Genomic DNA, 27,129 nt, shown 5'->3' on the forward strand with positions numbered 1-27,129 from the left:
GTATGTGTGTTTACGTGTATATGCGCTTTGCATGATACTACTGGGTGTCCACGGTGCTAGCTAAGACAACAAATCAAGTGTGATGCGACGTCTGTTGTTCCCACATCTTCCCCCTTGTATTAAAGGAAATTACGGGAAATAATATGAACTGTAGATCCATGAAAACATAGCAACAAAAGGGAGCTATTGTTCATGTTAATTGCAAAGGAGGCACGCTGCGCTGTTGGATATTCAGTTGGACTTTTGCATCTGCTCTAATTACTCCAGGGAACCCTGAGGGCACACACTGTACACACACTGTACACACACCCATGGCTGGATGTCGGATTCCTTGTGTTTCCATCTCCCAGCTTGGCTCTGTCTTTATTTATCTGTTCACTATACTGTAGCCAAGACTGCTGCTATGCTACTGCTGCTCCAGCTCTTTCTTCCTTATATAGTCAAGACTGCTGCTACTGCTGCTCCAGCTCTTTCTTCATTGTGTTGTCAAGACTGCTGCTCCAGCTCTTTCTTCATTGTGTTGTCAAGACTGCAGCTATGCTACTGCTGCTCCAGCTCTTTCTTCATTGTGTAGCCAAGACTGCTGCTATGCTACTGCTGCTCCAGCTCTTTCTTCCTTATATAGTCAAGACTGCTGCTACTGCTGCTCCAGCTCTTTCTTCATTGTGTTGTCAAGACTGCTGCTCCAGCTCTTTCTTCATTGTGTTGTCAAGACTGCTGCTCCAGCTCTTTCTTCATTGTGTAGCCAAGACTGCTGCTATGCTACTGCTGCTCCAGCTCTTTCTTCCTTATATAGTCAAGACTGCTGCTACTGCTGCTCCAGCTCTTTCTTCATTGTGTTGTCAAGACTGCTGCTCCAGCTCTTTCTTCATTGTGTTGTCAAGACTGCTGCTCCAGCTCTTTCTTCATTGTGTTGTCAAGACTGCAGCTATGCTGCTGCTGCTCCAGCTCTATCTACATTATGAGGTCAAGACTGCTGCTCTATCTACATTATGTAGTCAAGACTGCTGCTACTGCTGCTCTATCTACATTATGTAGTCAAGACTGCTGCTACTGCTGCTCTATCTACATTATGTAGTCAAGACTGCTGCTACTGCTGCTCTATCTACATTATGTAGTCAAGACTGCTGCTACTGCTGCTCTATCTACATTATGTAGTCAAGACTGCTGCTACTGCTGCTCTATCTACATTATGTAGTCAAGACTGCTGCTACTGCTCCAGGTCTATCTTCATTATGTAGTCAAGACTGCTGCTACTGCTCCAGGTCTATCTTCATTATGTAGTCAAGACTGCTGCTACTGCTCCAGGTCTATCTTCATTATGTAGTCAAGACTGCTGCTACTGCTCCAGGTCTATCTTCATTACTAAGCTTAGCACTCAAGTGTACAGTGTAATACTCTATGAGAATCTGCGTGTTTCCTCTGGGCATAGTTTCCCCAAACCGTATCTACATTTAAAACTGATTCTTTAACAAACATACATATGAATAAGGTTGTCCATAATGTGAATTTGATGTCATATAAACTGCTCTGGATTTGTTCCCTCAATCCAAAATGGTCGCCGCTGTTACTTCCAGCATTGTCACATCCTGCACAGAGAAGCTTGGGGAATGATAGCGCTTGTTATTGTTACGTCTTCCACCTACAGTACACTTGCATATGGCACCTGTCTTATCTAACCAACCTGCCTGGTGAACGCCTTGCTCCTGATTCAAGGTGATTGTTTTTCTACCCTCCTTATCCCCCTCCCTTCATCCCTCCTTTCTCCCCTATGCATGCCCAGTGAGCCCTTTTAATGACTTGGGTTCTCTCTCCCCTATGCATGCCCAGTGAGCCCTTTTAATGACTTGGGTTCTCTCTCTCCTATGCATGCCCAGTGAGCCCTTTTAAGGACTTGGCTAATGAGAACTGACTGGACATGTGTTTGACTGCAACCAAGTGACCTGTAATGTAAAGAGAGGGTGTACTCTCTCTCTCTCCTCCCTCCTCTCTCCTCTCTCCTCTCTCCTCTCTCTCTCTCTCTCTCGGAGTGAAGCCGGTGAAATGAATGTGACTGTTTGGGTCTGGGTTCCCAGCCTGGGACACTGACAAAGTGGAGTGCTCCTGGCTTCCCATTATGGGTCACCAGGCGGTCACACAGTTGCATGGTATTTCGGCAGAGAGGTGTCATTAAGGGACAATGTCCCCGTTGGGACAGAGAGACCCCATCCTGAAGCCTTATTCTTTCAGTTTTTTCCCCAAATTCTGTTTGACCCATCTGACATTCTGGTGTTATAGTGCCTTGGTGATGGAATGTAATTTCAGCTGTTCTCTGCAAGGCATTTCTGACATGCTCACATTTACAACTAGCGCCGTGCAGAGAGATGAAACGCTGTGTGTGTGCTCGAAATTATACCTAGGCTAAATATAAGCCTTCTACAACTATAACACCTTGCTAACGAGGCAGAACAGTTGAATTGTTATGAACACACCCTTCTGTCCGTCTCCAACTGTTTGAACAGCGTGCTAGCCTGCCCACTTTGTTCAGATGTTCAAATCAAGTGGCCTACCTTGTTTCTCACAATGAAAAAGAGTTGCCAATTCCTTATAGAATAGTGTTTTATGCTTATTGCACATGTATAAAACACAGACTAGACAGCTAGTATAGCAGTCTTTGGCTAAAATGCTGTTAGCCGTATGCATGCGACAAACTGAGCATACATAGTAAAAAGGGTATCGTTGGAAAGGTTCCCTTCTTCTATATTACAGTAAAATAATGTCTCAATGTGTTTTGTTGTCCATGTGATCAATTCTGTTGGACCAAACCTCAATTGCAAATAACGAGTTGAAACCACTTCTGTCCAAACTGCGTTTCTATGTGCTTAGTTTGGAACCTAAGCTTGTCGCTTGCCTTCTCGCCTTTGGGACAATGACTCCCATTGTTGGGGCCGAGACATGAGCATCTCGTCATTATATACAGATCTCTGGTGTAAATGGGAAGGTGCACACAGCACAGAAGGAGCCAAAGGCATGAGAACAAGCAGACAGAAACGCTCATAAAAACAAAAAAGAAATAAATAATATTTGGATTAATCAAATGAATCATATATATCGCCAAGCCCTAGCGTGCACGTTTTTTAAACACTGCTTAGGAATACTGTCACATACATGTACAGAGTAGGGACCCTGAAGGTGACGCAACCTTTTCAGTCAAGCAGACAATATGACAGTTCCATAAAGTGACTGCAAAACACATATGGATGGATTGATTACACTGTATAAAGTATATGGTAAGTATGTGCAGGGTTCCGTGATTGCAATCTATTTTATGGTACTTTAGACACGTCGTAAAAGAAACGTATGGCTTATCGTAAAATAAACATATGGCTTATAGGCCAAGATGTACTTGTGAAATATGAATGTTATTTTTTTCCCCAACACATAACCCATCATCATCATCATCATCATCATCACCATCTCCGTTATGGGTACAGTACGTATAACGGCACTGACACTGACAGCATGTTTCGGGAGTGACATTCTCGCCACGCACATAAAGGGACGGGAATGCCAGTCCAGTTGAGAGCATGGGCATATAAAGGCAAAAAAAGAGAAAAGAAGGTTGCAAAGAAATGCAACATTGTATGCATTCTGGCTGCATCGTCTCTCTCTTTGGGCTAAGACAAAAAAAGAATGAGTCAAAATGAAGAGGGAGGGAGCCAGAGCACGGCTTTGACAATGTTATTTTACCTTTATTTTCAAAAATCTTTCTTTTCTGCCTCGCTTTCAATAGCTTGGCTTCCCATCTAGCTGTGTCCTTTACCTTCATGCTCCATGCTTCATGTATTGGATTGGGTGATATACAGTACGTTGTTCTATATATTATATCTATATATTATTTCCTACAGCAATCCTTTGTTCACATCGTGAACATTTACAGACTAAAATAAGAAACATTGGTGGCTCAGGATCTAAAAACAAACACTTCCTCTTCTCCACTGTCCTCCAGTCATTTCTCCACTGTCCTCCAGTCATTTCTCCACTGTCCTCCAGTCATTTCTCCACTGTCCTCCAGTCATTTTTCCGCTGTTGTTTAATCGATGACGTATCATGTTTATGGAGCCGATTCATTGAAAACATCCCTATCGTTTCATCCAGAAGGCTTGGCAAACATCAGCGAATGGATGGTGGTTACCGTGGCATCACTCTACAGGTGAAGGGGACAGGGTTTGGTTACTAAGCAACTGTCACTGATTGCAAAGATGCTGCTGGCGTTTGTGAAGCCTCACGAGTCACGACACAGACAGACAGGACGGATATGTATCGGTTTGTGCAGACGCCGCGGAAGTGTACAAACAATCTGGTTCGTTCTCTTTCTCTCTCTCTCTCTCTCTCTAGGTCAGAGAGAACTGTGACTCTGTAACACCCCCCTCTCACAGGTGGGAATTTATACATCACAGCTGTGCTTGAAAGACACACACCCATACACACACACTCTGTTACCAACTGTCACCCTGTGTTGGCATTTACACCTTCAAACCCGTTTCCCTCTCACAGATCCCAACGGAACCATAGAGCAACTTTGAAGCCGTAGTTCCATAAATGCTAGTGACATGTTAGGCCTAAAGTCTCTAATGGTAAAGCACAGCCCATGTAATTCATTATATGGTACAGCCTGTTTTCAGCATGTGAGCTATAGCTTGTTCTCATCCCCTTTAATGGAACAGGACATGTCAGCCTATGGGTGATGTGGAACCAGCTTATAGTGCCCCTGTAGTCCCCTGGGGAGGCTGTCCGAGAGGGTGAAAGGAGGCACACACCAGAGTATATATAGTATGACAGGCTATACAATATTTCCATCTCGTACTCACACATACAGGTCCCAATGAACAGGACAGAGAATGAAACACGGATTGTATGCTAGCAATACGCTCCACGGGGGAGACAGAAATGAGGTTGTACACAGCGATTGACTGTGGGTGTCGGTGGTCGTAGGCTACTTCCCTTGGCAAGGACAACACAATGAGACTGAGGCCTGGAAGGGTTCCCGACTCTCTAGTCTATTGTCATGCCACTGGGTTATGGGGACATTCCACTGTTACAGAACAGATAGTGCTATAGCGTTCTAGGCTTTTGTTTCGTGGTTTGATGGTTCTCAAGTATGACACTGGCACCTCCTGCTGAGAAGTACTTCTGTTGTCCTAGAATATAGTATTGTCCATAGGGTCACATAAAGTTGAAGCGCTGCTTATTCTCTACAGGCCTCAAATGAATGCAGAACGAGACGGAACACATGAGCCGTGTATAATCATAAACTGTGAGAATTTGATGCTGTGCGTTTGCGTTTTTTGAATGATAGAAACAACAGACAATGGGTGTATTGTCTGGGTAGATAGAACTGAAATGAATACAAAGGTTTGTGGTTTTCATGTTTTAGAGGGGATGCTTTGATGTCTCGAACAACAAGAGGCGCCCATCGGTACACACACACACACACACACGCGCGTGCACACACACAAACCACATACAGTACACGCACATGTATTATGTTAAATTGATCAAGAGTGGAGAAAATTGACAACAACGTTTGTCAGACGTTCCATCTCTGTTTACACCCTTCAGAACAACAGCAGCAATCAATGTAATTTGTTTACCGACGACGTGGCAAAGCTGGAGGGGAGAGGTATGATGAATAATTGAACAGCAATTACACATCAAATGTGGCATTTGTATTTCAAGCGGTAGACATCAGCCTTGTTGTAGATTTACAAGGTGTGTGTGTGTGTATGTTTGTTTGTACGTGCAAGAGTTTGTGGTGCAAGATGCTACATTATTCAATATTGTAAGTGCACATCTGTCTGGCCTATTGGTCACTGTGGGGGATGCAGAGTGTATAGCTATCTGTCAGTTAAACCCTCATCCTCCTCCCTCTCTTCCCTCTCCCATCCTCTCCCTCTCTCTCTCATAGCTGGGCTGCACGCTGTTGCTATCGGTTAATCTCACTTAGCTGTCCGCTCGACCATTCCTCCACGTCCCTCCCTCCCCCATCTCCTCACTCCTGAACGCTTCAGCTCGTCTGACTCACATCCCCATCAGCCAGCCTCTCTGCCACGCCTCCAAGGAGCTGGGGAGGAGAGAGGGGTGGAGGGAGGAACTGGAAGGTGGGAGAACGAAGAGATGAAAAGGGAGAGAAAGAGGGAGGGAGGAAGGAGGGAGGGGGGCAGGGAAGGAAAGAGGGATGTGGAAGTAGGGATGGAGGGAGAGAGGTAGAGAGAGAGAAAGAGAGAGCGGGAGGGAGGAAGGAGGTGAAAGATGGTGGGAAGAGGGGAGGAAAGGCAGGGAAGCGCTCTCAATCTCCCATCCTGTGCCTCCTCTATTTCCCTCCCTCTCTCTCTGTCAGTGTGACACACTCTTTTATCCCCGTTAGGGAGCCATAGCGTCTGGATGTAACCTTGACACCCCGAGGGAGGGAGGGAGGGAGGGAGGGAGGGAGGGAGGGAGGGAGGGAGGGATATGTGTCCATGAGAATTTTGGCCTGTGTATTTTTTTGCTTGTTTACTATGCTTCCGCCGATGTATAGTAGACCACAAGCTTCAGACAAACAAGGACTTTGAACTGAATATTATTTCCAATTATGGAGCGCCTTTGACCCAGAAGGGTTCATTTAAGTCCATTCTGCTACTGTTCTATATCCAATCTGCTACTGTTCTCTATCCAATCTGTGACTGTTCTATATCCAATCTGTGACTGTTCTATATCCAATCTGTGACTGTTCTCTATCCAATCTGTGACTGTTCTATATCCAATCTGTGACTGTTCTATATCCAATCTGTGACTGTTCTATATCCAATCTGTGACTGTTCTATATCCAATCTGTGACTGTTCTCTATCCAATCTGTGACTGTTCTATATCCAATCTGCTACTGTTCTCTATCCAATCTGTGACTGTTCTCTATCCAATCTGTGACTGTTCTACAGTATATCCAATCTGCTACTGTTCTCTATCCAATCTGTGACTGTTCTATATCCAATCTGTGACTGTTCTCTATCCAATCTGTGACTGTTCTATATCCAATCTGTGACTGTTCTCTATCCAATCTGTGACTGTTCAATAACCAAACTGGGGCTGTTCAATAACCAAACTGGGGCTGTTCTTTATCCAATCTGTGACTGTTCTATATTATGAGACATTGTCTCTACCAAACTGAGGGGAATCCCATGAGGATTGCTGTGTTTTAAACAGTTCTCTTACTCGGTCTGTTCAACCGGTTGGTTTGGTTCACAAAAGCATAGCCGAGACCGGCGACCTACCACTCCGCTCCGTCGACCACAGCGGGTGCAGCTGGACGCTCCAGCGGCCAGGACAGGGTTGCCATGACGACTGTCCCTCCTATCTCTATGGCTCGCCTCGTCTGCCTGCTGCTGGAAGTTTTTTTTTCCAGGGTGCTCCTTGTTTGTTTGGGAGATGGCGGATGGACTGAAACGTTGGCTTTAGACTACACTGTGGAGAGATGGAAGGATGGATGGAAGGATAGAGGGACGCTGGCCTGACAACGATCTCCCTGGAGGATTATGAATCACAGCAGAGCTTTTCTTTGGGTGAGACGAGGGCACTATGGGACCCTGAGGAGAGGCTTGAGCCTGTCATGGAGCCCCGTGAGGGACCCCGGGTCCCTGACACAGAGCTCCTCAAAATACCCTGTCTGTCACTGTCATGGAGCTCCACGAGTGAGACCCCAGTCAAGGAGGTTACTTGCTGCCTCAGGAGGCCTTGTCAGTAGTCTCTCTATCGCCATCATCAGGGGGGTCAGATGTGTCCAGCCCAAATCCCATATCAGACATATTGTAGCTCTCTCAGCATTACTCAGTATATATTTTCCCTCAGTATCTTCTGCCACAAGGGATAAATATGCAAATTCCCCATATCCTCATAGGTAACTGGTGCTGAGTAATGTGAAATTATTTAGGAATTTCTCCTGTATTCAGCGTAAAGACAGTCTCCTATCACTAGGTTATTCAGAGAGCAGAGATCTTATCTGTCAAACCAGGAGATTCACCATGTAGTGCTGAAGCGGGGTTGTACAGTAGGCAGTGACATCAATGTTTATATGTTCAATTTAATTGATGTTAGTTTGTACCCTCCAGGACAATTTTTCTTGTTAAGTCTTTCTGTGTATAAGGATAGGTTCTGGCAGATATCATGTCGCTGTCTTCCTTCAAGAGTCTTTCAGTCTTTCAGCTTTCCCCCTGCAGCCACCAACTCAAGCACTAAATCAAGTTGTGACAAGTTGGACTTACAATGGCTCGTTGTGGGGCTGGTTTGAGATGGGGCTGGAATAAAGATATTGGATTGGGATCAAACGTAGGGAAATCTCATAGCTGGAGGTTAAAGGGATAATTCAGGCAACATCTATATTTGGGGGCAATTACCCTTACCTTAAGATGTGTCTGAAGGCCCATAGTGAGAGAATCCACAATAATCCATTGTTGACGTCTGCCACTGGCGAAGGACCTGTTCATGTTTTCTTCACCGCGAGAATTACAGAATATTCCAATGCTCCATCAAGCATGGTGAATCTCCTCCAACTTTATTGATGGACAATAAAGTTGTATTATACTGTATTGTATTCCATTGGACATCTGAGTGTCCAATGGAATACAATACAGTATAATACAACTTTATTGTCCATGTTACAGCAAACAGAAAGAGATGCGGCTGTGAGACAACATAAGGGAATCGTTCGAGTGACAAAATTCCAGCAATTTATTTCAGCAGTTTGAACGATAAAAATCCCTGCAAATTCCACCAACTACCAAACTTAGTTTAACGTGTTTTTTAGGAAGTTTCAGCTTGCAATGCAGCTTTTCTAACATCGGTGCCGCTGTTTACATTCATGAATTTTCACAATGCTAATTATGCTAGCTCCTAGCTGTGGCAGATGTTCACAATGGATTATTGTGGATTCTATCATTATAGGGCCGTAGACACATCTTAAGGTAAGGGTTATTCCACCCAAATATAGATTTTGCCTGAACTATCCATTCAACGGTTGTTTCCTTGATAAACATGATGTAATCTAGCCTGGGTGCCAGAATGTTTCTGCTCTCTTGACCATTAGAAACAAGGAGCCAGGCTATATGTAATCAGTACAACTGGAACTGACAGAAAGAGGGAAGTAAGAGAATGTGGACGAGGTACTATAAATCCATACGTCACTCAGCCGATCCTTGCTGAGGTAAGTGGGTTGGGGGCTCTCGGGCCTCGGCGAGGGCACAGCTCTGGACACTCGGAATGGAGTAATGCTATAATACTGGAACATTTCTTTCTGCTTTCTCCCCCTCCCCACACACACAACCAGGTCTCACACACACACGTGTGTGTAATGGCAGTCTTCCTCCTCTTCGTCTGAAGAGGAGGTGTAGCAGGGATCGGACCAAGACGCAGCGTAGCTCGTGTTCAACATGATTTTAATAAACAAGACAAAACTGTGAACACTTACAAAATAACAAAATAACAAACGTGGCTTACCGATACAGCCCTATCTGGTGCAGAGAAAACACAGAGACAGGAAACAACCACCCACAATCCCCAACACACAACAAGCCACCTATATATGATTCCCAATCAGAGACAACACAAAACACCTGCCTCTGATTGAGAACCATATTAGGCCAAACATAGAAACGGACAAACTAGACACACAACATAGAATGCCCTCCCAGCTCACGTCCTGACCAACACTAAAACAAGCAAAACACACAAGAACTATGGTCAGAACGTGACAGTACCCCCCTCCTGAGGTGCGGACTCCGAATGCACCTCCTAAAACTCAAGGGGAGGGTCTGGTTGGGCATCTGTCCGCGGTGGCGGCTCCGGCGCAGGACGAGGCCACCACTCCACCATTGTCTTTGTCCCCCTCCTTAGCGTCCTTTGAGTGGCGACCCTCGCCCCCGACCTTGGCCTAGGAATCTTCACCAAGGTCCCCACTAGATTGAGGAGACAGCTCAGGACAGAGAGGTAGCTCAGGACAGAGAGGTAGCTCAGGACAGAGAGGTAGCTCAGGACAGAGAGGTAGCTCAGGACAGAGAGGTAGCTCAGGACAGAGAGGTAGCTCAGGACAGATGGGCAGCTCCGGACTGAAGGGCAGCTCCGGACAGAGAGGCAGCTCTGGACTGAAGAGCAGCTCCGGACTAATGGCAGCTCCGGACTGAGGGACAGCTCCGGACTGAGGGGCAGCTCCGGACTGAGGGGCAGCTCCGGGCTGAAGGGCAGCTCATGACTGAAGGGCAGCTCATGACTGGAGGGCAGCTCATGACTGGAGGGCAGCTCATGACTGGAGGGCAGCTCATGACTGGAGGGCAGCTCATGACTGGAAGGCAGCTCATGACTGGAAGGCAGCTCATGACTGGGGGGCAGCTCATGACTGGAGGGCGGCTCATGACTGGCGGGCGGCTCTGGCAGCTCCTGACTGGCGGGCGGCTCTGGCAGCTCCTGACTGGCGGGCGGCTCTGGCAGCTCCTGACTGGCGGGCGGCTCTGGCAGCTCCTGACTGGCGGGCGGCTCTGGCAGCTCCTGACTGGCGGGCGGCTCTGGCAGCTCCTGACTGACGGACGGCTCTAGCGGCTCCTGACTGACGGGCGGCTCTGATGGCTCGGGACAGACTGGCGGCTCTGATGGCTCGGGACAGACGGGCAGCTCAGATGGCGCTGGGAAGGCAGGCAGCTCAGATAGCGCTGGGCAGGCAAGCAGCTCAGATGGCGCTGGACAGGCAGGCAGCTCAGGCGGCGTTGGACAGACGGCCGACTCTGACCTGCTGAGGCGCACAGTAGGCCTGGTGCGTGGTGCCGGAACTGGTGGTACCGGACTGGAGACACGCACCTCAAGGCTAGTGCGGGGAGCAGGAACAGGGCACACTGGACTCTCGAGGCGCACTATAGGCCTGGTGCGTGGTACCGGCACTGGTGGTACCGGGCTGAGGGCACGCACCTCAGGGCGAGTGCGGGGAGAAGGAACAGTGCGTACAGGGCTCTGGATACGCACAGTAGGCTTGGTGCGTGGTACCGGAACTGGAGGTACTGGGCTGGAAACACGCACCACAGGGAGAGTGCGTGGAGGAGGAACAGGGCTCTGGAGACGCACTGGAAGCCTGGTGCGTGGTGTAGGCACTGGTGGTACTGGGCTGGGGCGGGGAGGTGGTGCCGGATAGACCGGACCGTGAAGGCGTACAGGAGCTCTTAAGCACCGAGCCTGCCCAACCTTACCTGGTTTAATGCTCCCCGTAGCCCGACCAGTGCGGCGAGGTGGAATAACCCGCACTGGGCTGTGTTGGCGAACCGGGGACACCATACGTAAGGCTGGTGCCATGTACACCGGCCCGAGGAGACGCACTGGAGACCAGATGTGTTGAGCCGGCTTCATGGCACCTGGCTCGATGCCCACTCTAGCCCGGCCGATACGTGGAGCTGGAATGTACCGCACCGGGCTAAGCACACGTACAGGAGACACCGTGCGCTTTTCCGCATAACACGGTGTCTGCCCGTACTCCCGCTCTCCACGGTAAGCACAGGAAGTGGGCGCAGGTTTCCTACCTGACTTCGCCACACTCCTCTTTAGTCCCCCCCAAGACATTTTTGGGGTTTCTTCTCGGGCTTCCAGCCACGCTTCCGTGCTGCCTCCTCATACCGTCGCTCCTGGGCTTTAGCTGCCTCCATCTCTTCACGAGAGCGGCGATATTCTCCAATGTGAGCCCAGTGTCCTTTTCCCTCCAGAATTTCCTCCCATGTCCAGGAGTCCTGTGTAGTGGGCCGCTGCTGCTGCTGCTGCCCGTAGCCACGCTGCTTGGTCTGAGATTGGTGGGTGGTTCTGTAACGGCAGCCTTCCTCCTCTTCGTCTGAAGAGGAGGTGTAGCAGGGATCGGACCAAGACGCAGCGTAGCTCGTGTTCAACATGATTTTAATAAACAAGACAAAACTGTGAACACTTACAAAATAACAAGTGGCTTACCGATACAGCCCTATCTGGTGCAGAGAAAACACAGAGACAGGAAACAACCACCCACAATCCCCAACACAAAACAAGCCACCTATATATGATTCCCAATCAGAGACAACACAAAACATCTGCCTCTGATTGAGAACCATATTAGGCCAAACATAGAAACAGACAAACAAGACACACAACATAGAATGCCCTCCCAGCTCACGTCCTGAACAACACTAAAACAAGCAAAACACACAAGAACTATGGTCAGAATGTGACAGTGTGCAAAAAGACACATGAAGGTATCTACACACGCATACACCAGGGCTCTTCTAATTTTTTTATTTGTAATTATATTTAACCTTTATTTAACTAGGCAAATCAGGGTTAATCCTAAATCAAGGCTTAATCCTAATCGCTTACAGTGACCTTTGACCTATCGTTGTTAGCAGAGGCTGAGCAGTGATGTCACAGCTGGTCGATGGGAGTCTTGTTATAACTATAAGCTACTGTATACACTATGTATAGGAACTATATCTCTTTATGCATATATATATCTTCTTCTTACTTGTTCTTTTCTTAACTTGACTTTTGATTATTAACGTTATTGACATTTGTACTGCACTGTTGAGGGAGCTTGCAACTTAGCTTTTCACTGCACCGTTTATACCTGCTCTAAACTGTGTACGTGATGAAACAAGCAAAGCGTCAATACAGGATTAAGATTGAATCCTACTACACCGGTTCTGACGCTCGTCGGATGTGGCAGGGCTTGAAAACTATTATGGACTACAAAGGGAAACCCAGCCGCGAGCCTACCAGACGAGCTAAATGCCTTTTTATGCTCGCTTCGAGGCAAGCAACACTGAAGCATGCATGAGAGCACCAGCTGTTCTGGACTACTGTGTGATGACTCTCTCGGTTGCCAATATGAGCAAGACCTTTAAACAGGTCAATATTCACAAAGGCACAAGGCCAGATGGATTACCAGTACTTGTACTCAAAGCAAGCGCAGACCAACTGGCAAGTGTCTTCACTGACATTTTCAACTTATCCCTGACCGAGTCTGTAATACCAACATGTTTCAAGCAGACCACCATTGTCTCTGTGCCCAAGAAAGCTAAGGTAACCTGCCTAAATGATAGCACTCACATCAGTAGCTATGAAGTGCTTTAAAAGGCTGGTCATGGCTCACATCAACAGGATCCTCCCGGATACCCTAGACCCACTCCAAATCGCATACCGCCCCAACAGATCCACAGATGACGCAATCTCAATCGCACTCCACACTAGTGTTTCCCACCTGGACAAAAGGAACACTTATGTGAGAATGCTGTTCATTGACTACAGCTCAGCGTTCAACACCATAGCGCCCACAAAGCTCATCACTAAGCTAAGGATCCTGGGACTAAACACCTCCCTCTGCAACTGGATCCTGGACTTCCTGACGGGCCGCCCCAGGTGGTAAGGGTAGGCAACAACACGTCTGCTACGCTGATCCTCAACACTGGAGCCCCTCAGGGGTGCTTAGTCCCCCCTGTACCCCCTGTTCACCCACGACTGCATGGCCAAACCCGACTCCAACACCATCATTAAGTTTGCTGACAACACAACAGTGGTAGGCCTGATCACCGACAACGATGAGACAGGAAGAGGTCAGAGACCTGGCAGTGTGGTGCCAGGACAACAACCTCTCACTCAATGTGAGCAAGATAAAGGAGCTGATTGTGGACTACATAACTATAGGAAAAGGCGGGCCGAACAGGCCCCCATTAACATCATTGGGGCTGTAGTGGAGCGGGTTGAGAGTTTCAAGTTCCTTGGTGTCCACATCACCAACAAACTATCATGGTCCTAACACACCAAGACAGTCGTGAAGAGGGCACGACAACACCTTCTCCCCCTCTGGAGACTGAAAAGATTTGACATGGGTCCCCAGATCCTCAAAAAGTTATACAGCTGCACCATCGAGAGCATCCTGACCGATTGCATCGCCGCCTGGTATGGTAACTGCTCTGCATATGACTGTAAGGCGCTAAAAAGGGTGGTGCGTATGGCCCAGTACATCACTGGGGCCAAGCTTCCTGACATCTAGGACCTACATACTAAAAGGTGTTAGAGGAAATCCCCCAAAATTGTCAGACTCCAGTCACCCAAGTCATAGACTGTTTTCTCTGCTACGGTAAACGGTACTGGAGTGCCAAGTCTAGGACCAAAAGGCTCTTTAACAGCTTCTAACCCCAAGCCATAATACTGCTGAACAATTAACCAAATGGCCACCTGATTATTTATATTGACACCCCCCACATTTGTTTTTTACACTGCTGCTACTCGCTGTTTATTATCTATGCATAGTCACTTCACCTCTACCGACATGTACAAATTACCTAGACTAACCTGTACCCCCGCACATTGATTCGGTACCGGTACCCCCTGTATGTAGCCTTGTTATTGTTATTTTATTGTGTTACTTTTTATAATTTTTTATTGTAGTTTATTTAGTAATTATTTTCTTAACTCTTTCTTGAACTGCACTGTTGGTTAAGGTCTTGTAAGTAAGCATTTCACGGTAAGGTCTACACATGTTGTATTCGGCGCAGGTGACAAATCAAGTTTGATTTGATAAACTTTGATTTAAATAATATCAGTATTGGAATATGTGGAATATGAAAACAATAGCATTTTGGGAATGTTTTCAGTGGCTTTGTAACGGCAGCCTTCCCTCTCTTCACGAGAAGAGAGGGTGTAACAGGGATCGGACCAAGACGCAGCGTAGTTGGTGCTCAACATATTTAATAATGATAAACAGTGAACACTTAACAATTACAAAATAACAAAATGTGGCAAACCGATACAGTCCTAGCTGGTGCAGAGACAACACAGAGACAGGAAACAACCACCCACAAAACCCCAACACACAACAAGCCACCTATATATGATTCCCAATCAGAGACAACACAAAACACCTGCCTCTGATTGAGAACCATATTAGGCCAAACATAGAAACAGACAAACTAGACACACAACATAGAATGCCCACCCAGCTCACGTACTGACCAACACTAAAACAAGCAAAACACACAAGAACTATGGTCAGAACGTGACAGTACCCCCCTCCTGAGGTGCGGACTCCGAACGCACCCCCTAAAACTCTAGGGGAGGGTCTGGGTGGGCATCTGTCCGCGGTGGCGGCTCCGGCGCTGGACGAGGACACCACTCCACCATTGTCTTTGTCCCCCTCCTTAGCGTCCTTTGAGTGGCGACCCTCGCTGCCGACCTTGGCCTAGGAACCTTCACAAAGGGCCCCATCAGATTGAGGAGACAGCTCCGAACCGAGAGGTAGCTTAGGACAGAGAGGTAGCTCAGGACAGAGAGGTAGCTCAGGACAGAGAGGTAGCTCCGGACTGAGTGGCAGCTCCGGACTGAGTGGCAGCTCCGGACTGGAGGGCAGCTCATGACTGGAGGGCAGCTCATGACTGGAGGGCAGCTCATGACTGGAGGGCAGCTCATGACTGGAGGGCAGCTCATGACTGGAAGGCAGCTCATGACTGGAAGGCAGCTCCTGACTGACTGGCGGCTCTGGCGGCTCCTGACTGGCTGGCGGCTCTGGCGGCTCCTGACTGGCTGGCGGCTCTGGCGGCTCCTGACTGGCTGGCGGCTCTGGCGGCTCCTGACTGGCTGGCGGCTCTGGCGGCTCCTGACTGGCTGGCGGCTCCTGACTGGCTGGCGGCTCTGGCGGCTCCTGACTGACTGGCGGCTCTGGCGGCTCCTGACTGGCTGGCGGCTCTGGCGGCTCCTGACTGGCTGGCGGCTCTGGCGGCTCCTGACTGACGGACGGCTCTGGCGGCTCCTGACTGACGGACGGATCTAATGGGTCGGGACAGACGGGCGGCTCTGACGGCTCGGGACAGACGGGCGGCTCAGATGGCGCTGGGCAAACGGATGGCTCAGATGGCGCTGGGCAGGCAGGCAGCTCAGACGGCGCTGGGCAGGCAGGCAGCTCAGACGGCGCTGGGCAGGCAGGTAGCTCAGACGGCGCTGGGCAGGCAGGCAGCTCAGACGGCGCTGGGCAGGCAGGCAGCTCAGACCTGCTGAGGCGCACAGTAGGCCTGGTGCGTGGTGCCGGAACTGGTGGTACCGGTTTGTAGACACGCACCTCAAGGCTTGTGCGGGGAGCAGGAACAGGGCACACTGGACTCTCGAGGCGCACTATACACCTGGTGCGTGGTACCGGCACTGGTGGTACCGGGCTGAGGGCACGCACCTCAGGGCGAGTGCGGGGAGAAGGAACAGTGCGTACAGGGCTCTGGATACGCACAGTAAGCTTGGTGCGTGGTGCCGGAACCGGTAGTACCGGGCTGGAGACACACACCACAGGGAGAGTGCGTGGAGGAGGAACAGAGTTCTGGAGACGCACAGGAAGCCTGGTGCGTGGTGTAGGCGCTGGTGTTACTGGGCTGGGGCGAGGAGGTGGCACCGGATATACCGGACCGTGAAGGCGTACAGGAGCTCTTAAGCACCGAGCCTGCCCAACCTTACCTGGTTTAATGCTCCCCGTAGCCAGGCCAGTGCGGCGAGGTGGAATAGCCCGCACTGGGCTGGCGAACCGGGGACACCATGCGTAAGGCTGGTGCCATGTACACTGGCCCGAGGAGACGTACTGGAGACCAGATATGTTGAGCCGGCTTCATGGCACCTGGCTCGATGCCCACTCTAGCCCGGCCGATACGTGGAGCTGAGATGTACCGCACCGGGCTATACATACGTACAGGAGACACCGTGCGCCTTTCCGCACAACACGGTGTCTGCCCGTACTCTCGCTCTCCACGGCAAGCCCGGGAAGTTGGCGCAGGTCTCCTACCTGACTTCGCCACACTCCCCTTTAGCCCCAAATTTTGGGGGTTTCTTCTCGGGCTTCCTGGCCAGCCGTGTTCCCTCATAACACCGTTTCCCCTTCGCGGCTGCTTCCGCTCTCCTAGCTGCCTCCACCTGTTCCCATGGAAGGCGATCCTTACCAGCCAGGATCTCCTCCCATGTGTAGCAACCCTTTCCGTCCAACACCTCTTCCCAAGTCCATTCCTCCTGGTACCGCTGCTGCTGCTGCTGCCGCTGCTGCCCGTTGCTACGCTGCTTTGTCCGAGATTGGTGGGTGGTTCTGTAACGGCAGCCTTCCCTCTCTTCACGAGAAGAGAGGGTGTAACAGGGATCGGACCAAGACGCAGCGTAGTTGGTGCTCAACATATTTAATAATGATAAACAGTGAACACTTAACAATTACAAAATAACAAAATGTGGCAAACCGATACAGTCCTAGCTGGTGCAGAGAAAACACAGACAGGAAACAACCACCCACAAAATCCCAACAAGCCACCTATATATGATTCCCAATCAGAGACAACACAAAACACCTGCCTCTGATTGAGAACCATATTAGGCCAAACATAGAAACAGACAAACTAGACACACAACATAGAATGCCCACCCAGCTCACGTCCTGACCAACACTAAAACAAGCAAAACACACAAGAACTATGGTCAGAACGTGACAGGCTTATTATTAGAGCTGTAAATGTCTATCCCTACTTTGTGCCCTTATTTTTGCCTGACCACGTGACCGGACCAGGAAAAAACAATTTTTCGTTTCATGGCATATAAGTGCTCATGTACACTATAACTGGTAACTGAGCACATATTATATTTCAGAATTGAGGCCTTGTGAAATTGACCAATCACGTTCAGTTGCGTACTGTTCCGTATGTGTGGTTCTTTTGAGTTAATTAAGGCTGGCAACGTTTTGTTTGTTCCAAATGTTCCCCCTTTTCATATTGTATATTCAGCCGGGGGCAAATGTTGTTCTTCTTAACCTAAATCCCCTTTGGTAATTATTGTTTTCATTTTCAACCAGCTTGTTTTTGTTTTGTCCACGGCATGCAGACAGCATGGCAGTATGCCTACTGCTGGTTTCTAACACTGAAATGAGTCAATCTAGATGTCTCTGTGAAGTCGGACAGTGTAAGACTTCACACCACTTACACCCTACTTAGTAGTAAGGAAGCTATGTTATGTGGTCATGCAATTAGAAAATGAATGTTTGATATTTTTAAACTAATTACTGTAACCTTCATTGTCTGTATTCGTATCAGATGAGAAGGTCTGTTTACACAGGAAGCCCAATTCTGATCTTTTTCCGCTAATCGGTCTTCTGATCAATCACATCAGATCTTTTTCAGAGCTGATTTGATTGGTCAAAAGACCAATTAGTGGGGGAAAAAGGATCAGAATCAGGTTGCCTGTGTAGACGCAGCCTTAGAGCAAGGAAGGAACTTAACCTGTACACCATGGGGGGTCTCCAAGAACCAGGTTTAAAGCACAACTGATTTCTACCGCTCTCCAGGAAAAAACTGCTTGCCTTGTCCTAGGTGTCAGGGCTTAAAGAGAGCACCGGTAGCACCGTCTAACATGTGATCCACTGGGGGAGCGAGATACAGTGGCCCAGCTCATTTATGAGAAGACTTTATATTCTTCTACTACCTGTAATTTTCCTTAGAAGAGAGAAAGAGAGAGAAGATGCCAGGCTTTGATGTTTTAATTAGTCATTGGGCTAACGGGGCTATACCATAATGACTCGCAGTCTCGCACTCCCTCGCTCTCTCCCTCGAGCAGGATTTTACTTTTACTGCCAACGTGGGTTGACAGCTGTGAATAAATACTTGATGGAGGATTTTTGTGCTGGCATTGTGATGTGCTATAGGGAGGAAGAGAATCTTGGAGTAGAATCACTGTTTATGGTTTGGCGATTGTCCTCTCGCTGTCAACAGTTGTTTTTTTTTGTTGCAAAGCGATCTTGTCTTTTTTTTTTTTTTTTTTTTTTTTGTATGTTTTCAAATCCCCATGCCAAAACTCTGTCTAAAAAGACAAGATGAGGGTTGTGTATGCCGTTTGTTCTGGGCTACGGCACAAAGTACTTGAGCATATTTGATGAGTTACCCAGGCATTCTCTCAGGGATTGGGTGTTTAGCAATAGAGGGAACAACATCAGAAAGCGGGTCCCAATCCAATGCATGGCAAATAAGCGTGTCATCCCCTGAGCTTCCCTCTGGATAACGAATAAGGACTTTTAGTGGATGGGGTGTCTAGGATGCCGTATCAAATGTATTTTTAACCTTTTCGTTTTTTGCCTTTAGGAAATTCATATCGACAGCTGTTAATATTTATGTTCGAATATTTCGTGTGGAGCGTTATTGGTGCCACGAAAGACCCCTGTTATATTCAGCTGTTGGATCTAAGTTAACAGATTGAGGTTTGCTGTAATGATACCGTAACATATGGAGCCTTTTATTGTATTGATACAGTGAAAGTCCTGCGAGAGGAACTATAATTAACAAACACATTCAATATTAGATGGTTCCTATATCTGTCTGGTCAGCCACTCTGTCTTTCTCTCTCTCTCCATCTGTCCCTCACTATCTCTTTCTCTTTCTTTCTGTTGTCTCTCTCTCATCTCTCTCTCTCTCCCTCCCTCCATCTCTCTACCCCTCTCCTTCTCTCTCTGTGAATCTAAATACATTTCTTCGGGCTCAGCTACTTTGGCCACAAAAGAGAAGTCCCGAATATGCATTATGATGTCAGAGGACATTAGAGTTAGTGTGTACATTAATGGCCTGGGTTACCGCTGCTGCACATTTCACTAAAGTCTGTATTTTCTCTGTGTGTCTCTTCTCTCTCTCTCTCTCTCTTCCCATCCTTTTAGTCTGGTGGCGTCTAAAGAGCCAGAGAGTCCTCGGGGGAGAGCAGTGCATCCTCCGTCACCCTCCGACTTCTTGGACAAACTCATGGGGAGAACCTCAGGCTACGACGCCAGAATTAGGCCCAACTTTAAAGGTACAGTATAGGCCTACAGTTTGTTTCTGACCAAAAGTAGAACTGGCAGTTACAAGTTAAATTCAGGCCAAACATTAAATGTAACTTTCCTCTTTACCCAATGAGCAAGTCAGTTCATCCTCGGTTCATTGACTGATGTGATGTATTTACATAAATATCCACAATAATACTTTCCAGAATAAAGTTCCCATATCACCCCCAAAATCCTTTCATTATGTACCGTATCACAAGTAACATCCAACATCACAACGTCAGGTGGCTGTTAGCTGCTGACTGATGCCGAAGTGAACAGTTCCTAAAATGGAGTCAGAACAGACTGTGTTTACTCTCCCGTTTAGCCAAGAGGTCCCATCGGTTCTAGTGTTTACCATACTGCTGGCCAGGCCCAGGGACCGATTGCCTACAGCCCTGGCCCTCATGGCAGAGGCCTGGCATCAGAATGGGAGTTAACAGAATGGTCTGTCTGGAAGTAAAAGACACGTTCTGTTTCTATTTGTCACTTTTTATCTTGGCAAACACAGGAATACGAGTCAGATTGGAGTTGCCGTGACTACCCAAATAGAAGTAGGAGTAGAAGGCCGTCCACGAATGCTTTCCATCACACTAAAGCTGTCCTGATTGACATCATGTAGGCCATGTTCAATACAATGAGTAAAGAAAGTGTTCATGACAGGATGTTTGTGATAAGGCCATGGTCTAGAGAAGGGTTTGTTAGCTAATCAAAGTGGGATTCAGCTGAAAAATAGGACCATCCACAGGGTATGTGATCTATCAGCTGTGGTTGTCACGTGGCCACATCCATCCACACATTTGAGCAGGAAGGGGAAATGGGATGGAGTGGAGCGTTCAGTTGGACCGGCAGAAAGAAACACACACACACACACACACACACACACACACACACACACACACACACACACACAAACACACACACACACACACACACACACAGCAAAGTGAAAAACCCACACTCCCTTATCTCTTCTTTTATCATCATTGTCGATGACAGAGTCACAGAACGCAGAGAGCCACGGGAATACGGATCGCCCGGCTCTGCTTGACAACTAGACTCCTAGGAAAAAACATACCTGTCATGTATTATTTTACATGCACTAACCACTTACTGACATCACTGTACATGCTGCTCCCAGTGTATTGCTGTTTCTATTGTAGTGTAAAAAGCATGGTCACAGTTTCTATTGCTAGTCACGTACAGTAAAACAACAGTGAAAGGACTTGAGAATTTGTCCTTAAGACATGCCAGTCAACTTGAATGGAAAAATGTGACTGCTAATGTCGTAAAAGCACATTATGTTGTCAGATGTCAATGATACAGACGTAGGATCTTAATTTGAGCCAGTTTGCTACAGCAGGGAAATAATCCTGCAGCAACAGGAAATGTGAATTATTATGTGGATTATAATTCATGGACATTTTTGTAATGGTTGATATATTTTTCTTAAGGGAAAATCAAGTCTGACATTTTGGTAACACTTTACTTGACACCCAGTGTCATAACATGTTGTCACATGGTCATAACCATATCATAATATGTCATAACAGCTGACATAACTTGTCATGACACATGCTGTATATTTAGACCTGTTGTGACATGTATTGCATTTTATGTCTGGTTAGGACACCTACATAAGAGTGTCAAAACCTACAACACAAGGCAAAACATTCCATTACACCATAGTTTGTTATATAACATTTTCTGAAATGTTATATTGAATTATCATTGTAATTGCGCACAAATTGATGTCGGACATGCACCTACCACAATGCTCTGTTGCTGATGAGTGGGATAAATGCAGGAGCAGGACACCCTCTTTTTGACTGATGACTTTTCTTAGTGTAAGTAAAGTGACACATGAGAAAGTTATTTAAAATATGATGGAAAAAAAACATGACTGTAAAGAATTAATTACAACAACAACAAAGGACTTAAGATACAAACTTTCAAACGAAAGGAAACTTCTTGGCAGGGACAAAACACAGTTGAAGAACTACACGTTTTACATTTCCTGCATTGTGGGAAAATGTTCCTGCAACAGCTGATCAAATTAAGATCCCACATCTGTAGGTTGGCATGTATTTTGTTTTGAGGGAATAAACTGATCATTTATCAAGAATGGGAAGTAGATTAAGATATATGAATGCCTCCAGGGCTACAAGGCTATGCAGGATATATTTTATTACATCATGTATAAGGCCATCATGGCATGGATTGATGGAACCACAGTTTTAAATATTCATGGATGGGTTTAAGTGAAGATCTATGTTTCTCAAAGACATTGAGTAATCCCTGTATATGTATTTCTATGCCTACCTGTCTTAACCTACTTTGAAGCTATATCATATTTCCTAATGCTATTTTCCTCTGTCTAGGTCCTCCTGTGAACGTATCATGCAACATATTCATCAACAGCTTTGGCTCCATAGCTGAGACTACAATGGTACGTATATATTCATATAAACACATTTACTGCCTTCATTCCAGTCAATGTCAAACACATATATTTGAAAGTCAATGAAATCCAATGGGTAGCATTGCCAAACAATGACAAACAACGTGACAGGGTGGGGGTAGTGTGTGTGTAACATGGGGTAGTGTGTGTTTAGCGCACCCGCGTGTTACCAGCCCAGGCCCAGGATTAGGGCCTGCATGTGTCTCCCAGGGTAGTGTCAGTGAGCAGGCTACAAGACGGAGTACACACACTCTCACTTTGTCTCACACACACACAAACACACACACTCACTCTCTCACACACACACGCATCCGGGCACACACACTGATAATGTGGACAAGGAAACATCATAACACAGCGTGTTTCCCGGGCCAAGCATCTCTCAGACCTCTTCTCCACTCTCTCCTGGGGGAGAATCTCTTAAGTAAGAATCCATTTCCCTTCCCTTCCTCTCCCACACTCACTCACTCACTCACGCACGCACGCACGCACGCACGCACGCACGCACGCACGCACGCACGCACGCACGCACGCACGCACGCACGCACGCACGCACGCACACACACACACACACACACACACACACACACAGTGACGCGTCCACTTGTCACTCTTTCACTCACTCACTCAACTCACTCACTCAACTCACACACACACACACACACACACACACACACACACACACACACACACACACACACACACACACACACACACACACAAAGCCCTGTCGCCTGCCTCCCCGTCCCGATCTGAATAAGTCATAGGCTCAGGGAGCTGGCACACAGACTTTCAAGTCATTACCAGTGATAAGACGAGCAGGACACACACACACCACTGCGAGGCTTTCTGCTTTATAGATACCCAACCAGCAGGCAACTCACAAATCATTCAGCAATTACAGAGCTGCCTTAGGAACCACAGACCCAGTGGTGTTTGTAGAGGTAGAGATCTCTCTATCTTTCCCTCTAGATGAAATAATCAATACACGCAAATGGAAATGCGTCAGTGAAGCTAGACGTAAAGATGAGGGGATGATTTAAAAGACAAATTGGCTTGAAGTGGTTCTTGGGCTTTGGGTAGTTTCTTATGAGTCTATGTCGATGGAAATGTTTTTACTACGACCCATAAAGGATTAGATTTGGCTCACTGGCTTTGACTCTGTTTTGCAAGTCTATAATGAAAGTGACATGCGTATGAGTGATTTAGTTTTTATAATGTGGTGTTTGTATGAGTACCCCTTCATGGATGTACAAAGGTGCCAAATGATGATGAAGTCATCTGAAGCTAAGTGAGAAAACAGAAGTGAACACAAATCCTTCCATTTCTTAGCATTAGGCATAATTTGGGATTGATGGAGTGATGTGATAAGTCTGATGGTGAAAGAGGACGATGTTGAGGCCTCCAATATATTTAAAGAGGGATAGCATGGAACTGCAAGAGATGGAAAGAGTGAGAAAATGGAGGGATTTCACAGTCCAGTGTGGCTGGGGGGGGAAGAGGGGATGTGCAGTGAAGGACAGAGGAGCCATGCTGGAGAGAAAGGGAAAAAAAGTGGAGAGAGTAAAAGACAGGAGAGGGGGATCATTCTCCTCCGTATGTCACCGCTGGATTAGAGACCCTCAGGGGAAGCAGCAGTCCTACTCCCACCATCACCATCTGTCCTCCTCCACACACACAGGGAGATGATGTAACATTTTCCAGGCGGGGAGGGAGAGAGAGAAATATACAGAGGCACATTACTGAAGAGCACTAAGGCCTGACCCGCAAGGCGTTGCTCATGGCCCATCACAAAAGGTTTCATTCAGAGACAGACCGAGAGTGGGTGGGTTAAGTCTGTTTGAGCTACAGGGACAGAGTGGATTGGATAATTCTGTTAGAGACTTACAAGGGAGACATACAAAGATGTGATGTATTCCTTTCTGGGTCTGATATGATTAGATTAGAAAAGGACTCTGACCCTGTGTGGCTCTGATTCCTTCCCAGCAAGCAGCAGACCAGATGACAAGCCTTTCTGACTGTGACATGACTTCTGATAGCACAGTGCTGCTTTGACATGGGGATTGAACTGCTGTCAGTGATGGATGGAAACATTGTGTCATAGAGTACAACGGGGGAGGCTACACACTGCCACTTCTTATTTACTATGGCGTGTGTGTGTGTGTGTGTGTGTGTGTGTGTGTGTGTGTGTGTGTGTGTGTGTGTGTGTGTGTGTGTGTGTGTGTGTGTGTGTGTGTGTGTGTGTCCATCCTCCCCCTCTCATCTCAACCAACGAGGGTTGGTTTGACAGATCAGATCTGAGAATAAACCTCAGTGGTCAATCCTATAGTACCAAGCTATAGTGACCACATTAAAGATGGTGGCTGTGTTAATGTTGGACCACTGCATCAATCTAGGTAACATAATTCAGAAAATTCCCATCAAAAGCCGTCAGTTCAAGCTAGAGAAATCAGTTTGTAGCATGGACTGCGTCTCAATCCTCCGCATCCACTTATGTCGGCCTTCTGCATCTGCGGTGGAAGGTGACCGAGTTACAGCGGTGTTTGTCAGACCATGAGACATCATGGGAATCTCATCATGAGAATCTCGGTCTTCTCACGAAAAATTAATGGAAGTATGGAAGGAGTTTTGTGACAACAAAAACAGGGGTTAAATATGTGTCCATGTGGCATTGGAGGTTGACAAGCCCTCTTGCCGCGCCTTTCCTGTTGGGAGGCTAATGGAGCCCAGCTGAGGGTAATAAGTCAATCAAGTGTGTGATTGGCTGGACAATCAGCCCCAACAGTTGATTAGGCTGCTGCTGCTGCTCCCATTTGGGGGGGGGCAGGACTGGAGACAGCAGCAGAGAGGTTGGGGCTGAAAGACTCAGTTTAAGCTAGCCTTTGTTATTTGTAAGCATTTCTGTTTGTCAATTATGGAATAAAACCTACGTTTACTCTGCCTCACTGAGCCTCTCCCCAGACTCTGTCACAGTCCAAAAAAACATCAATATTTCCTGAGCTGTCTTATCTTCTAGATATACTGGAGGACAGACACTTTGAAACCTTATTCCTTATTATGTATTTTTTGACTTTCTGTTTTGCCGTTTCTGAATGTGTTACTCAATGTATTTCTATGGACTATAGTAGTCAAGGACAAAGTAGAGCCCCTTCCAACCTTTTAGAGGTTATTAAGAACATTTACCATGCAGCTACCACGTGGACACAACACACATTGAGTGTACAAACATTAAGGACACCTACTGTTTCCATGACGTAGACTGACCAGGTGAACCCAGGTAAAAGCTATGATCCCTTATTGATGTCACTTGTTAAATCCACCAATCAGTATAGATGAAGGGGAGGAGACAGTTTAAAGAATGATTTTCTTTTGCCTTGAGACATGGATTGTGTATGTGTGCCATTCAGAGGGTGAATGGGCAAGACAAAAGATTTAAGTGCCTTTGAACGGGGTATGGTAGTAGGTGCCAGGCGTACCGGTTTGAGTGTGTCAAGAACTGCAATGCTGCTGGGTTTTTCACTCTTAACAGTTTACATGTGTGTGAAGAATGGGCCACCACCCAAAAGACATACAGCCAACTTGACACAACTGTGGGAAGCATTGGATTCAACATGGGCTAGCATCCCTGTGGAACGCTTTCTACACCTTGTAGAGTCAATGCCCCGATGTATTGAGGCTGTTCTGAGGGCAAAAGGGAGTGAAACTCAATTATAGGAAGCCATTCCGAATGTTTTGTACACTCAGTATATATGATGTCATGCAACATAAGTCGAGGTTTGCATTATCAATTGAGTTCTGGAATCGACCATTTCTAGCAACATGTGCCCTAGCTTACAACCATGAAAGTATGGTTGCCTTGTTTGTTATGATAGGGCACACGTTTTCCCTGACCGTATGACCTGACATGGAAAAACTCCTGGCCCTAGTTTGAATTGATTTGCTCTTTGACTTCTTTCCTTAACTTCTCTAGGGTAGGGGGCAGCATTCGGAATTTTGGATGAAATGCATGCCCAAATTAAACTGCCTGCTTCTCGGGCCCAGAAGATATGATATGCATATAACTGGTAAATTTGGATAGAAAACACTCTAAAGTTTCCAAAACTGTTAACATAGTGTCTGTGAGTATAACAGAACTGATTTGGCAGGCGAAAACCTGAGAAAAATCCATTCAGGAAGTTTTTTTTGTAGTTTTCTATTCAATGCCATTACAGTATCCATTGACTTAGGACTCAAATTGCAGTTTCTATGCCTTCCACTAGATGTCAACAGTCTTTAGAAATTGTTTCAGGCTTTTATTCTGAAAAATTAGGAAATAAGAGCAGTCTGAATGAGTGGACCCTAAAGTGTCACAGAGCTTTTTCATGCGCACAACCGAGAGAGTGCCTTTCTTGTTTACCTTTTAAATTGACGACGTTATTGTCCGGTTGAAATATTATCGATTATTTAGGCTAAAAACAACCTGAGGATTGAATATAAACATCGTTTGACATGTTTCTATGAACGTTACGGATACAATTTGGATTTTTTTGTCTTCTTTTTTTGTCTGTTTTGACTGCGTTTGAGCCTGTGGATTACTGAAGAAAACACGCAAACAAAATGGAGGTTTTTGGATATAAAGAGACTTTATCGAACAAAAGGAACATTTATTGAGTAAATTAATGTCTGCTGAGTGCAACCATATGAAGATCATCAAAGGTAAGGGATTAATTTTATCTCTATTTTTGACTTGTGTAACTGTTCTACTTGGCTGTTTGTAATGATTTGTCTAGTGGGCTATGTTCTCAAATAATCGTAAGGTATGCTTTCGCCGTAAAGCAT

General features: G+C 46.8%; 1 protein-coding gene across 1 annotated transcript in view; it reads left to right on the top strand.

The window, feature by feature from the left end:
- The first annotated feature begins 18,891 nt into the window (after window positions 1–18,891).
- Window positions 18,892–27,129, top strand: part of LOC120034738 (glycine receptor subunit alpha-3-like) — a 62,498-nt gene continuing 54,260 nt past the window's right edge. The window contains exons 1-3 of the mRNA XM_038981341.1: window positions 18,892–18,920; window positions 19,710–19,840; window positions 22,232–22,299. Coding sequence (XP_038837269.1) covers window positions 18,892–18,920; window positions 19,710–19,840; window positions 22,232–22,299 — 228 coding nt within the window. The remainder of the gene's footprint in view (window positions 18,921–19,709; window positions 19,841–22,231; window positions 22,300–27,129) is intronic.

Source organism: Salvelinus namaycush, chromosome 42 (assembly GCF_016432855.1).
Source record: "Salvelinus namaycush isolate Seneca chromosome 42, SaNama_1.0, whole genome shotgun sequence".
Classification (NCBI taxonomy): Eukaryota; Metazoa; Chordata; class Actinopteri; order Salmoniformes; family Salmonidae; genus Salvelinus; species Salvelinus namaycush.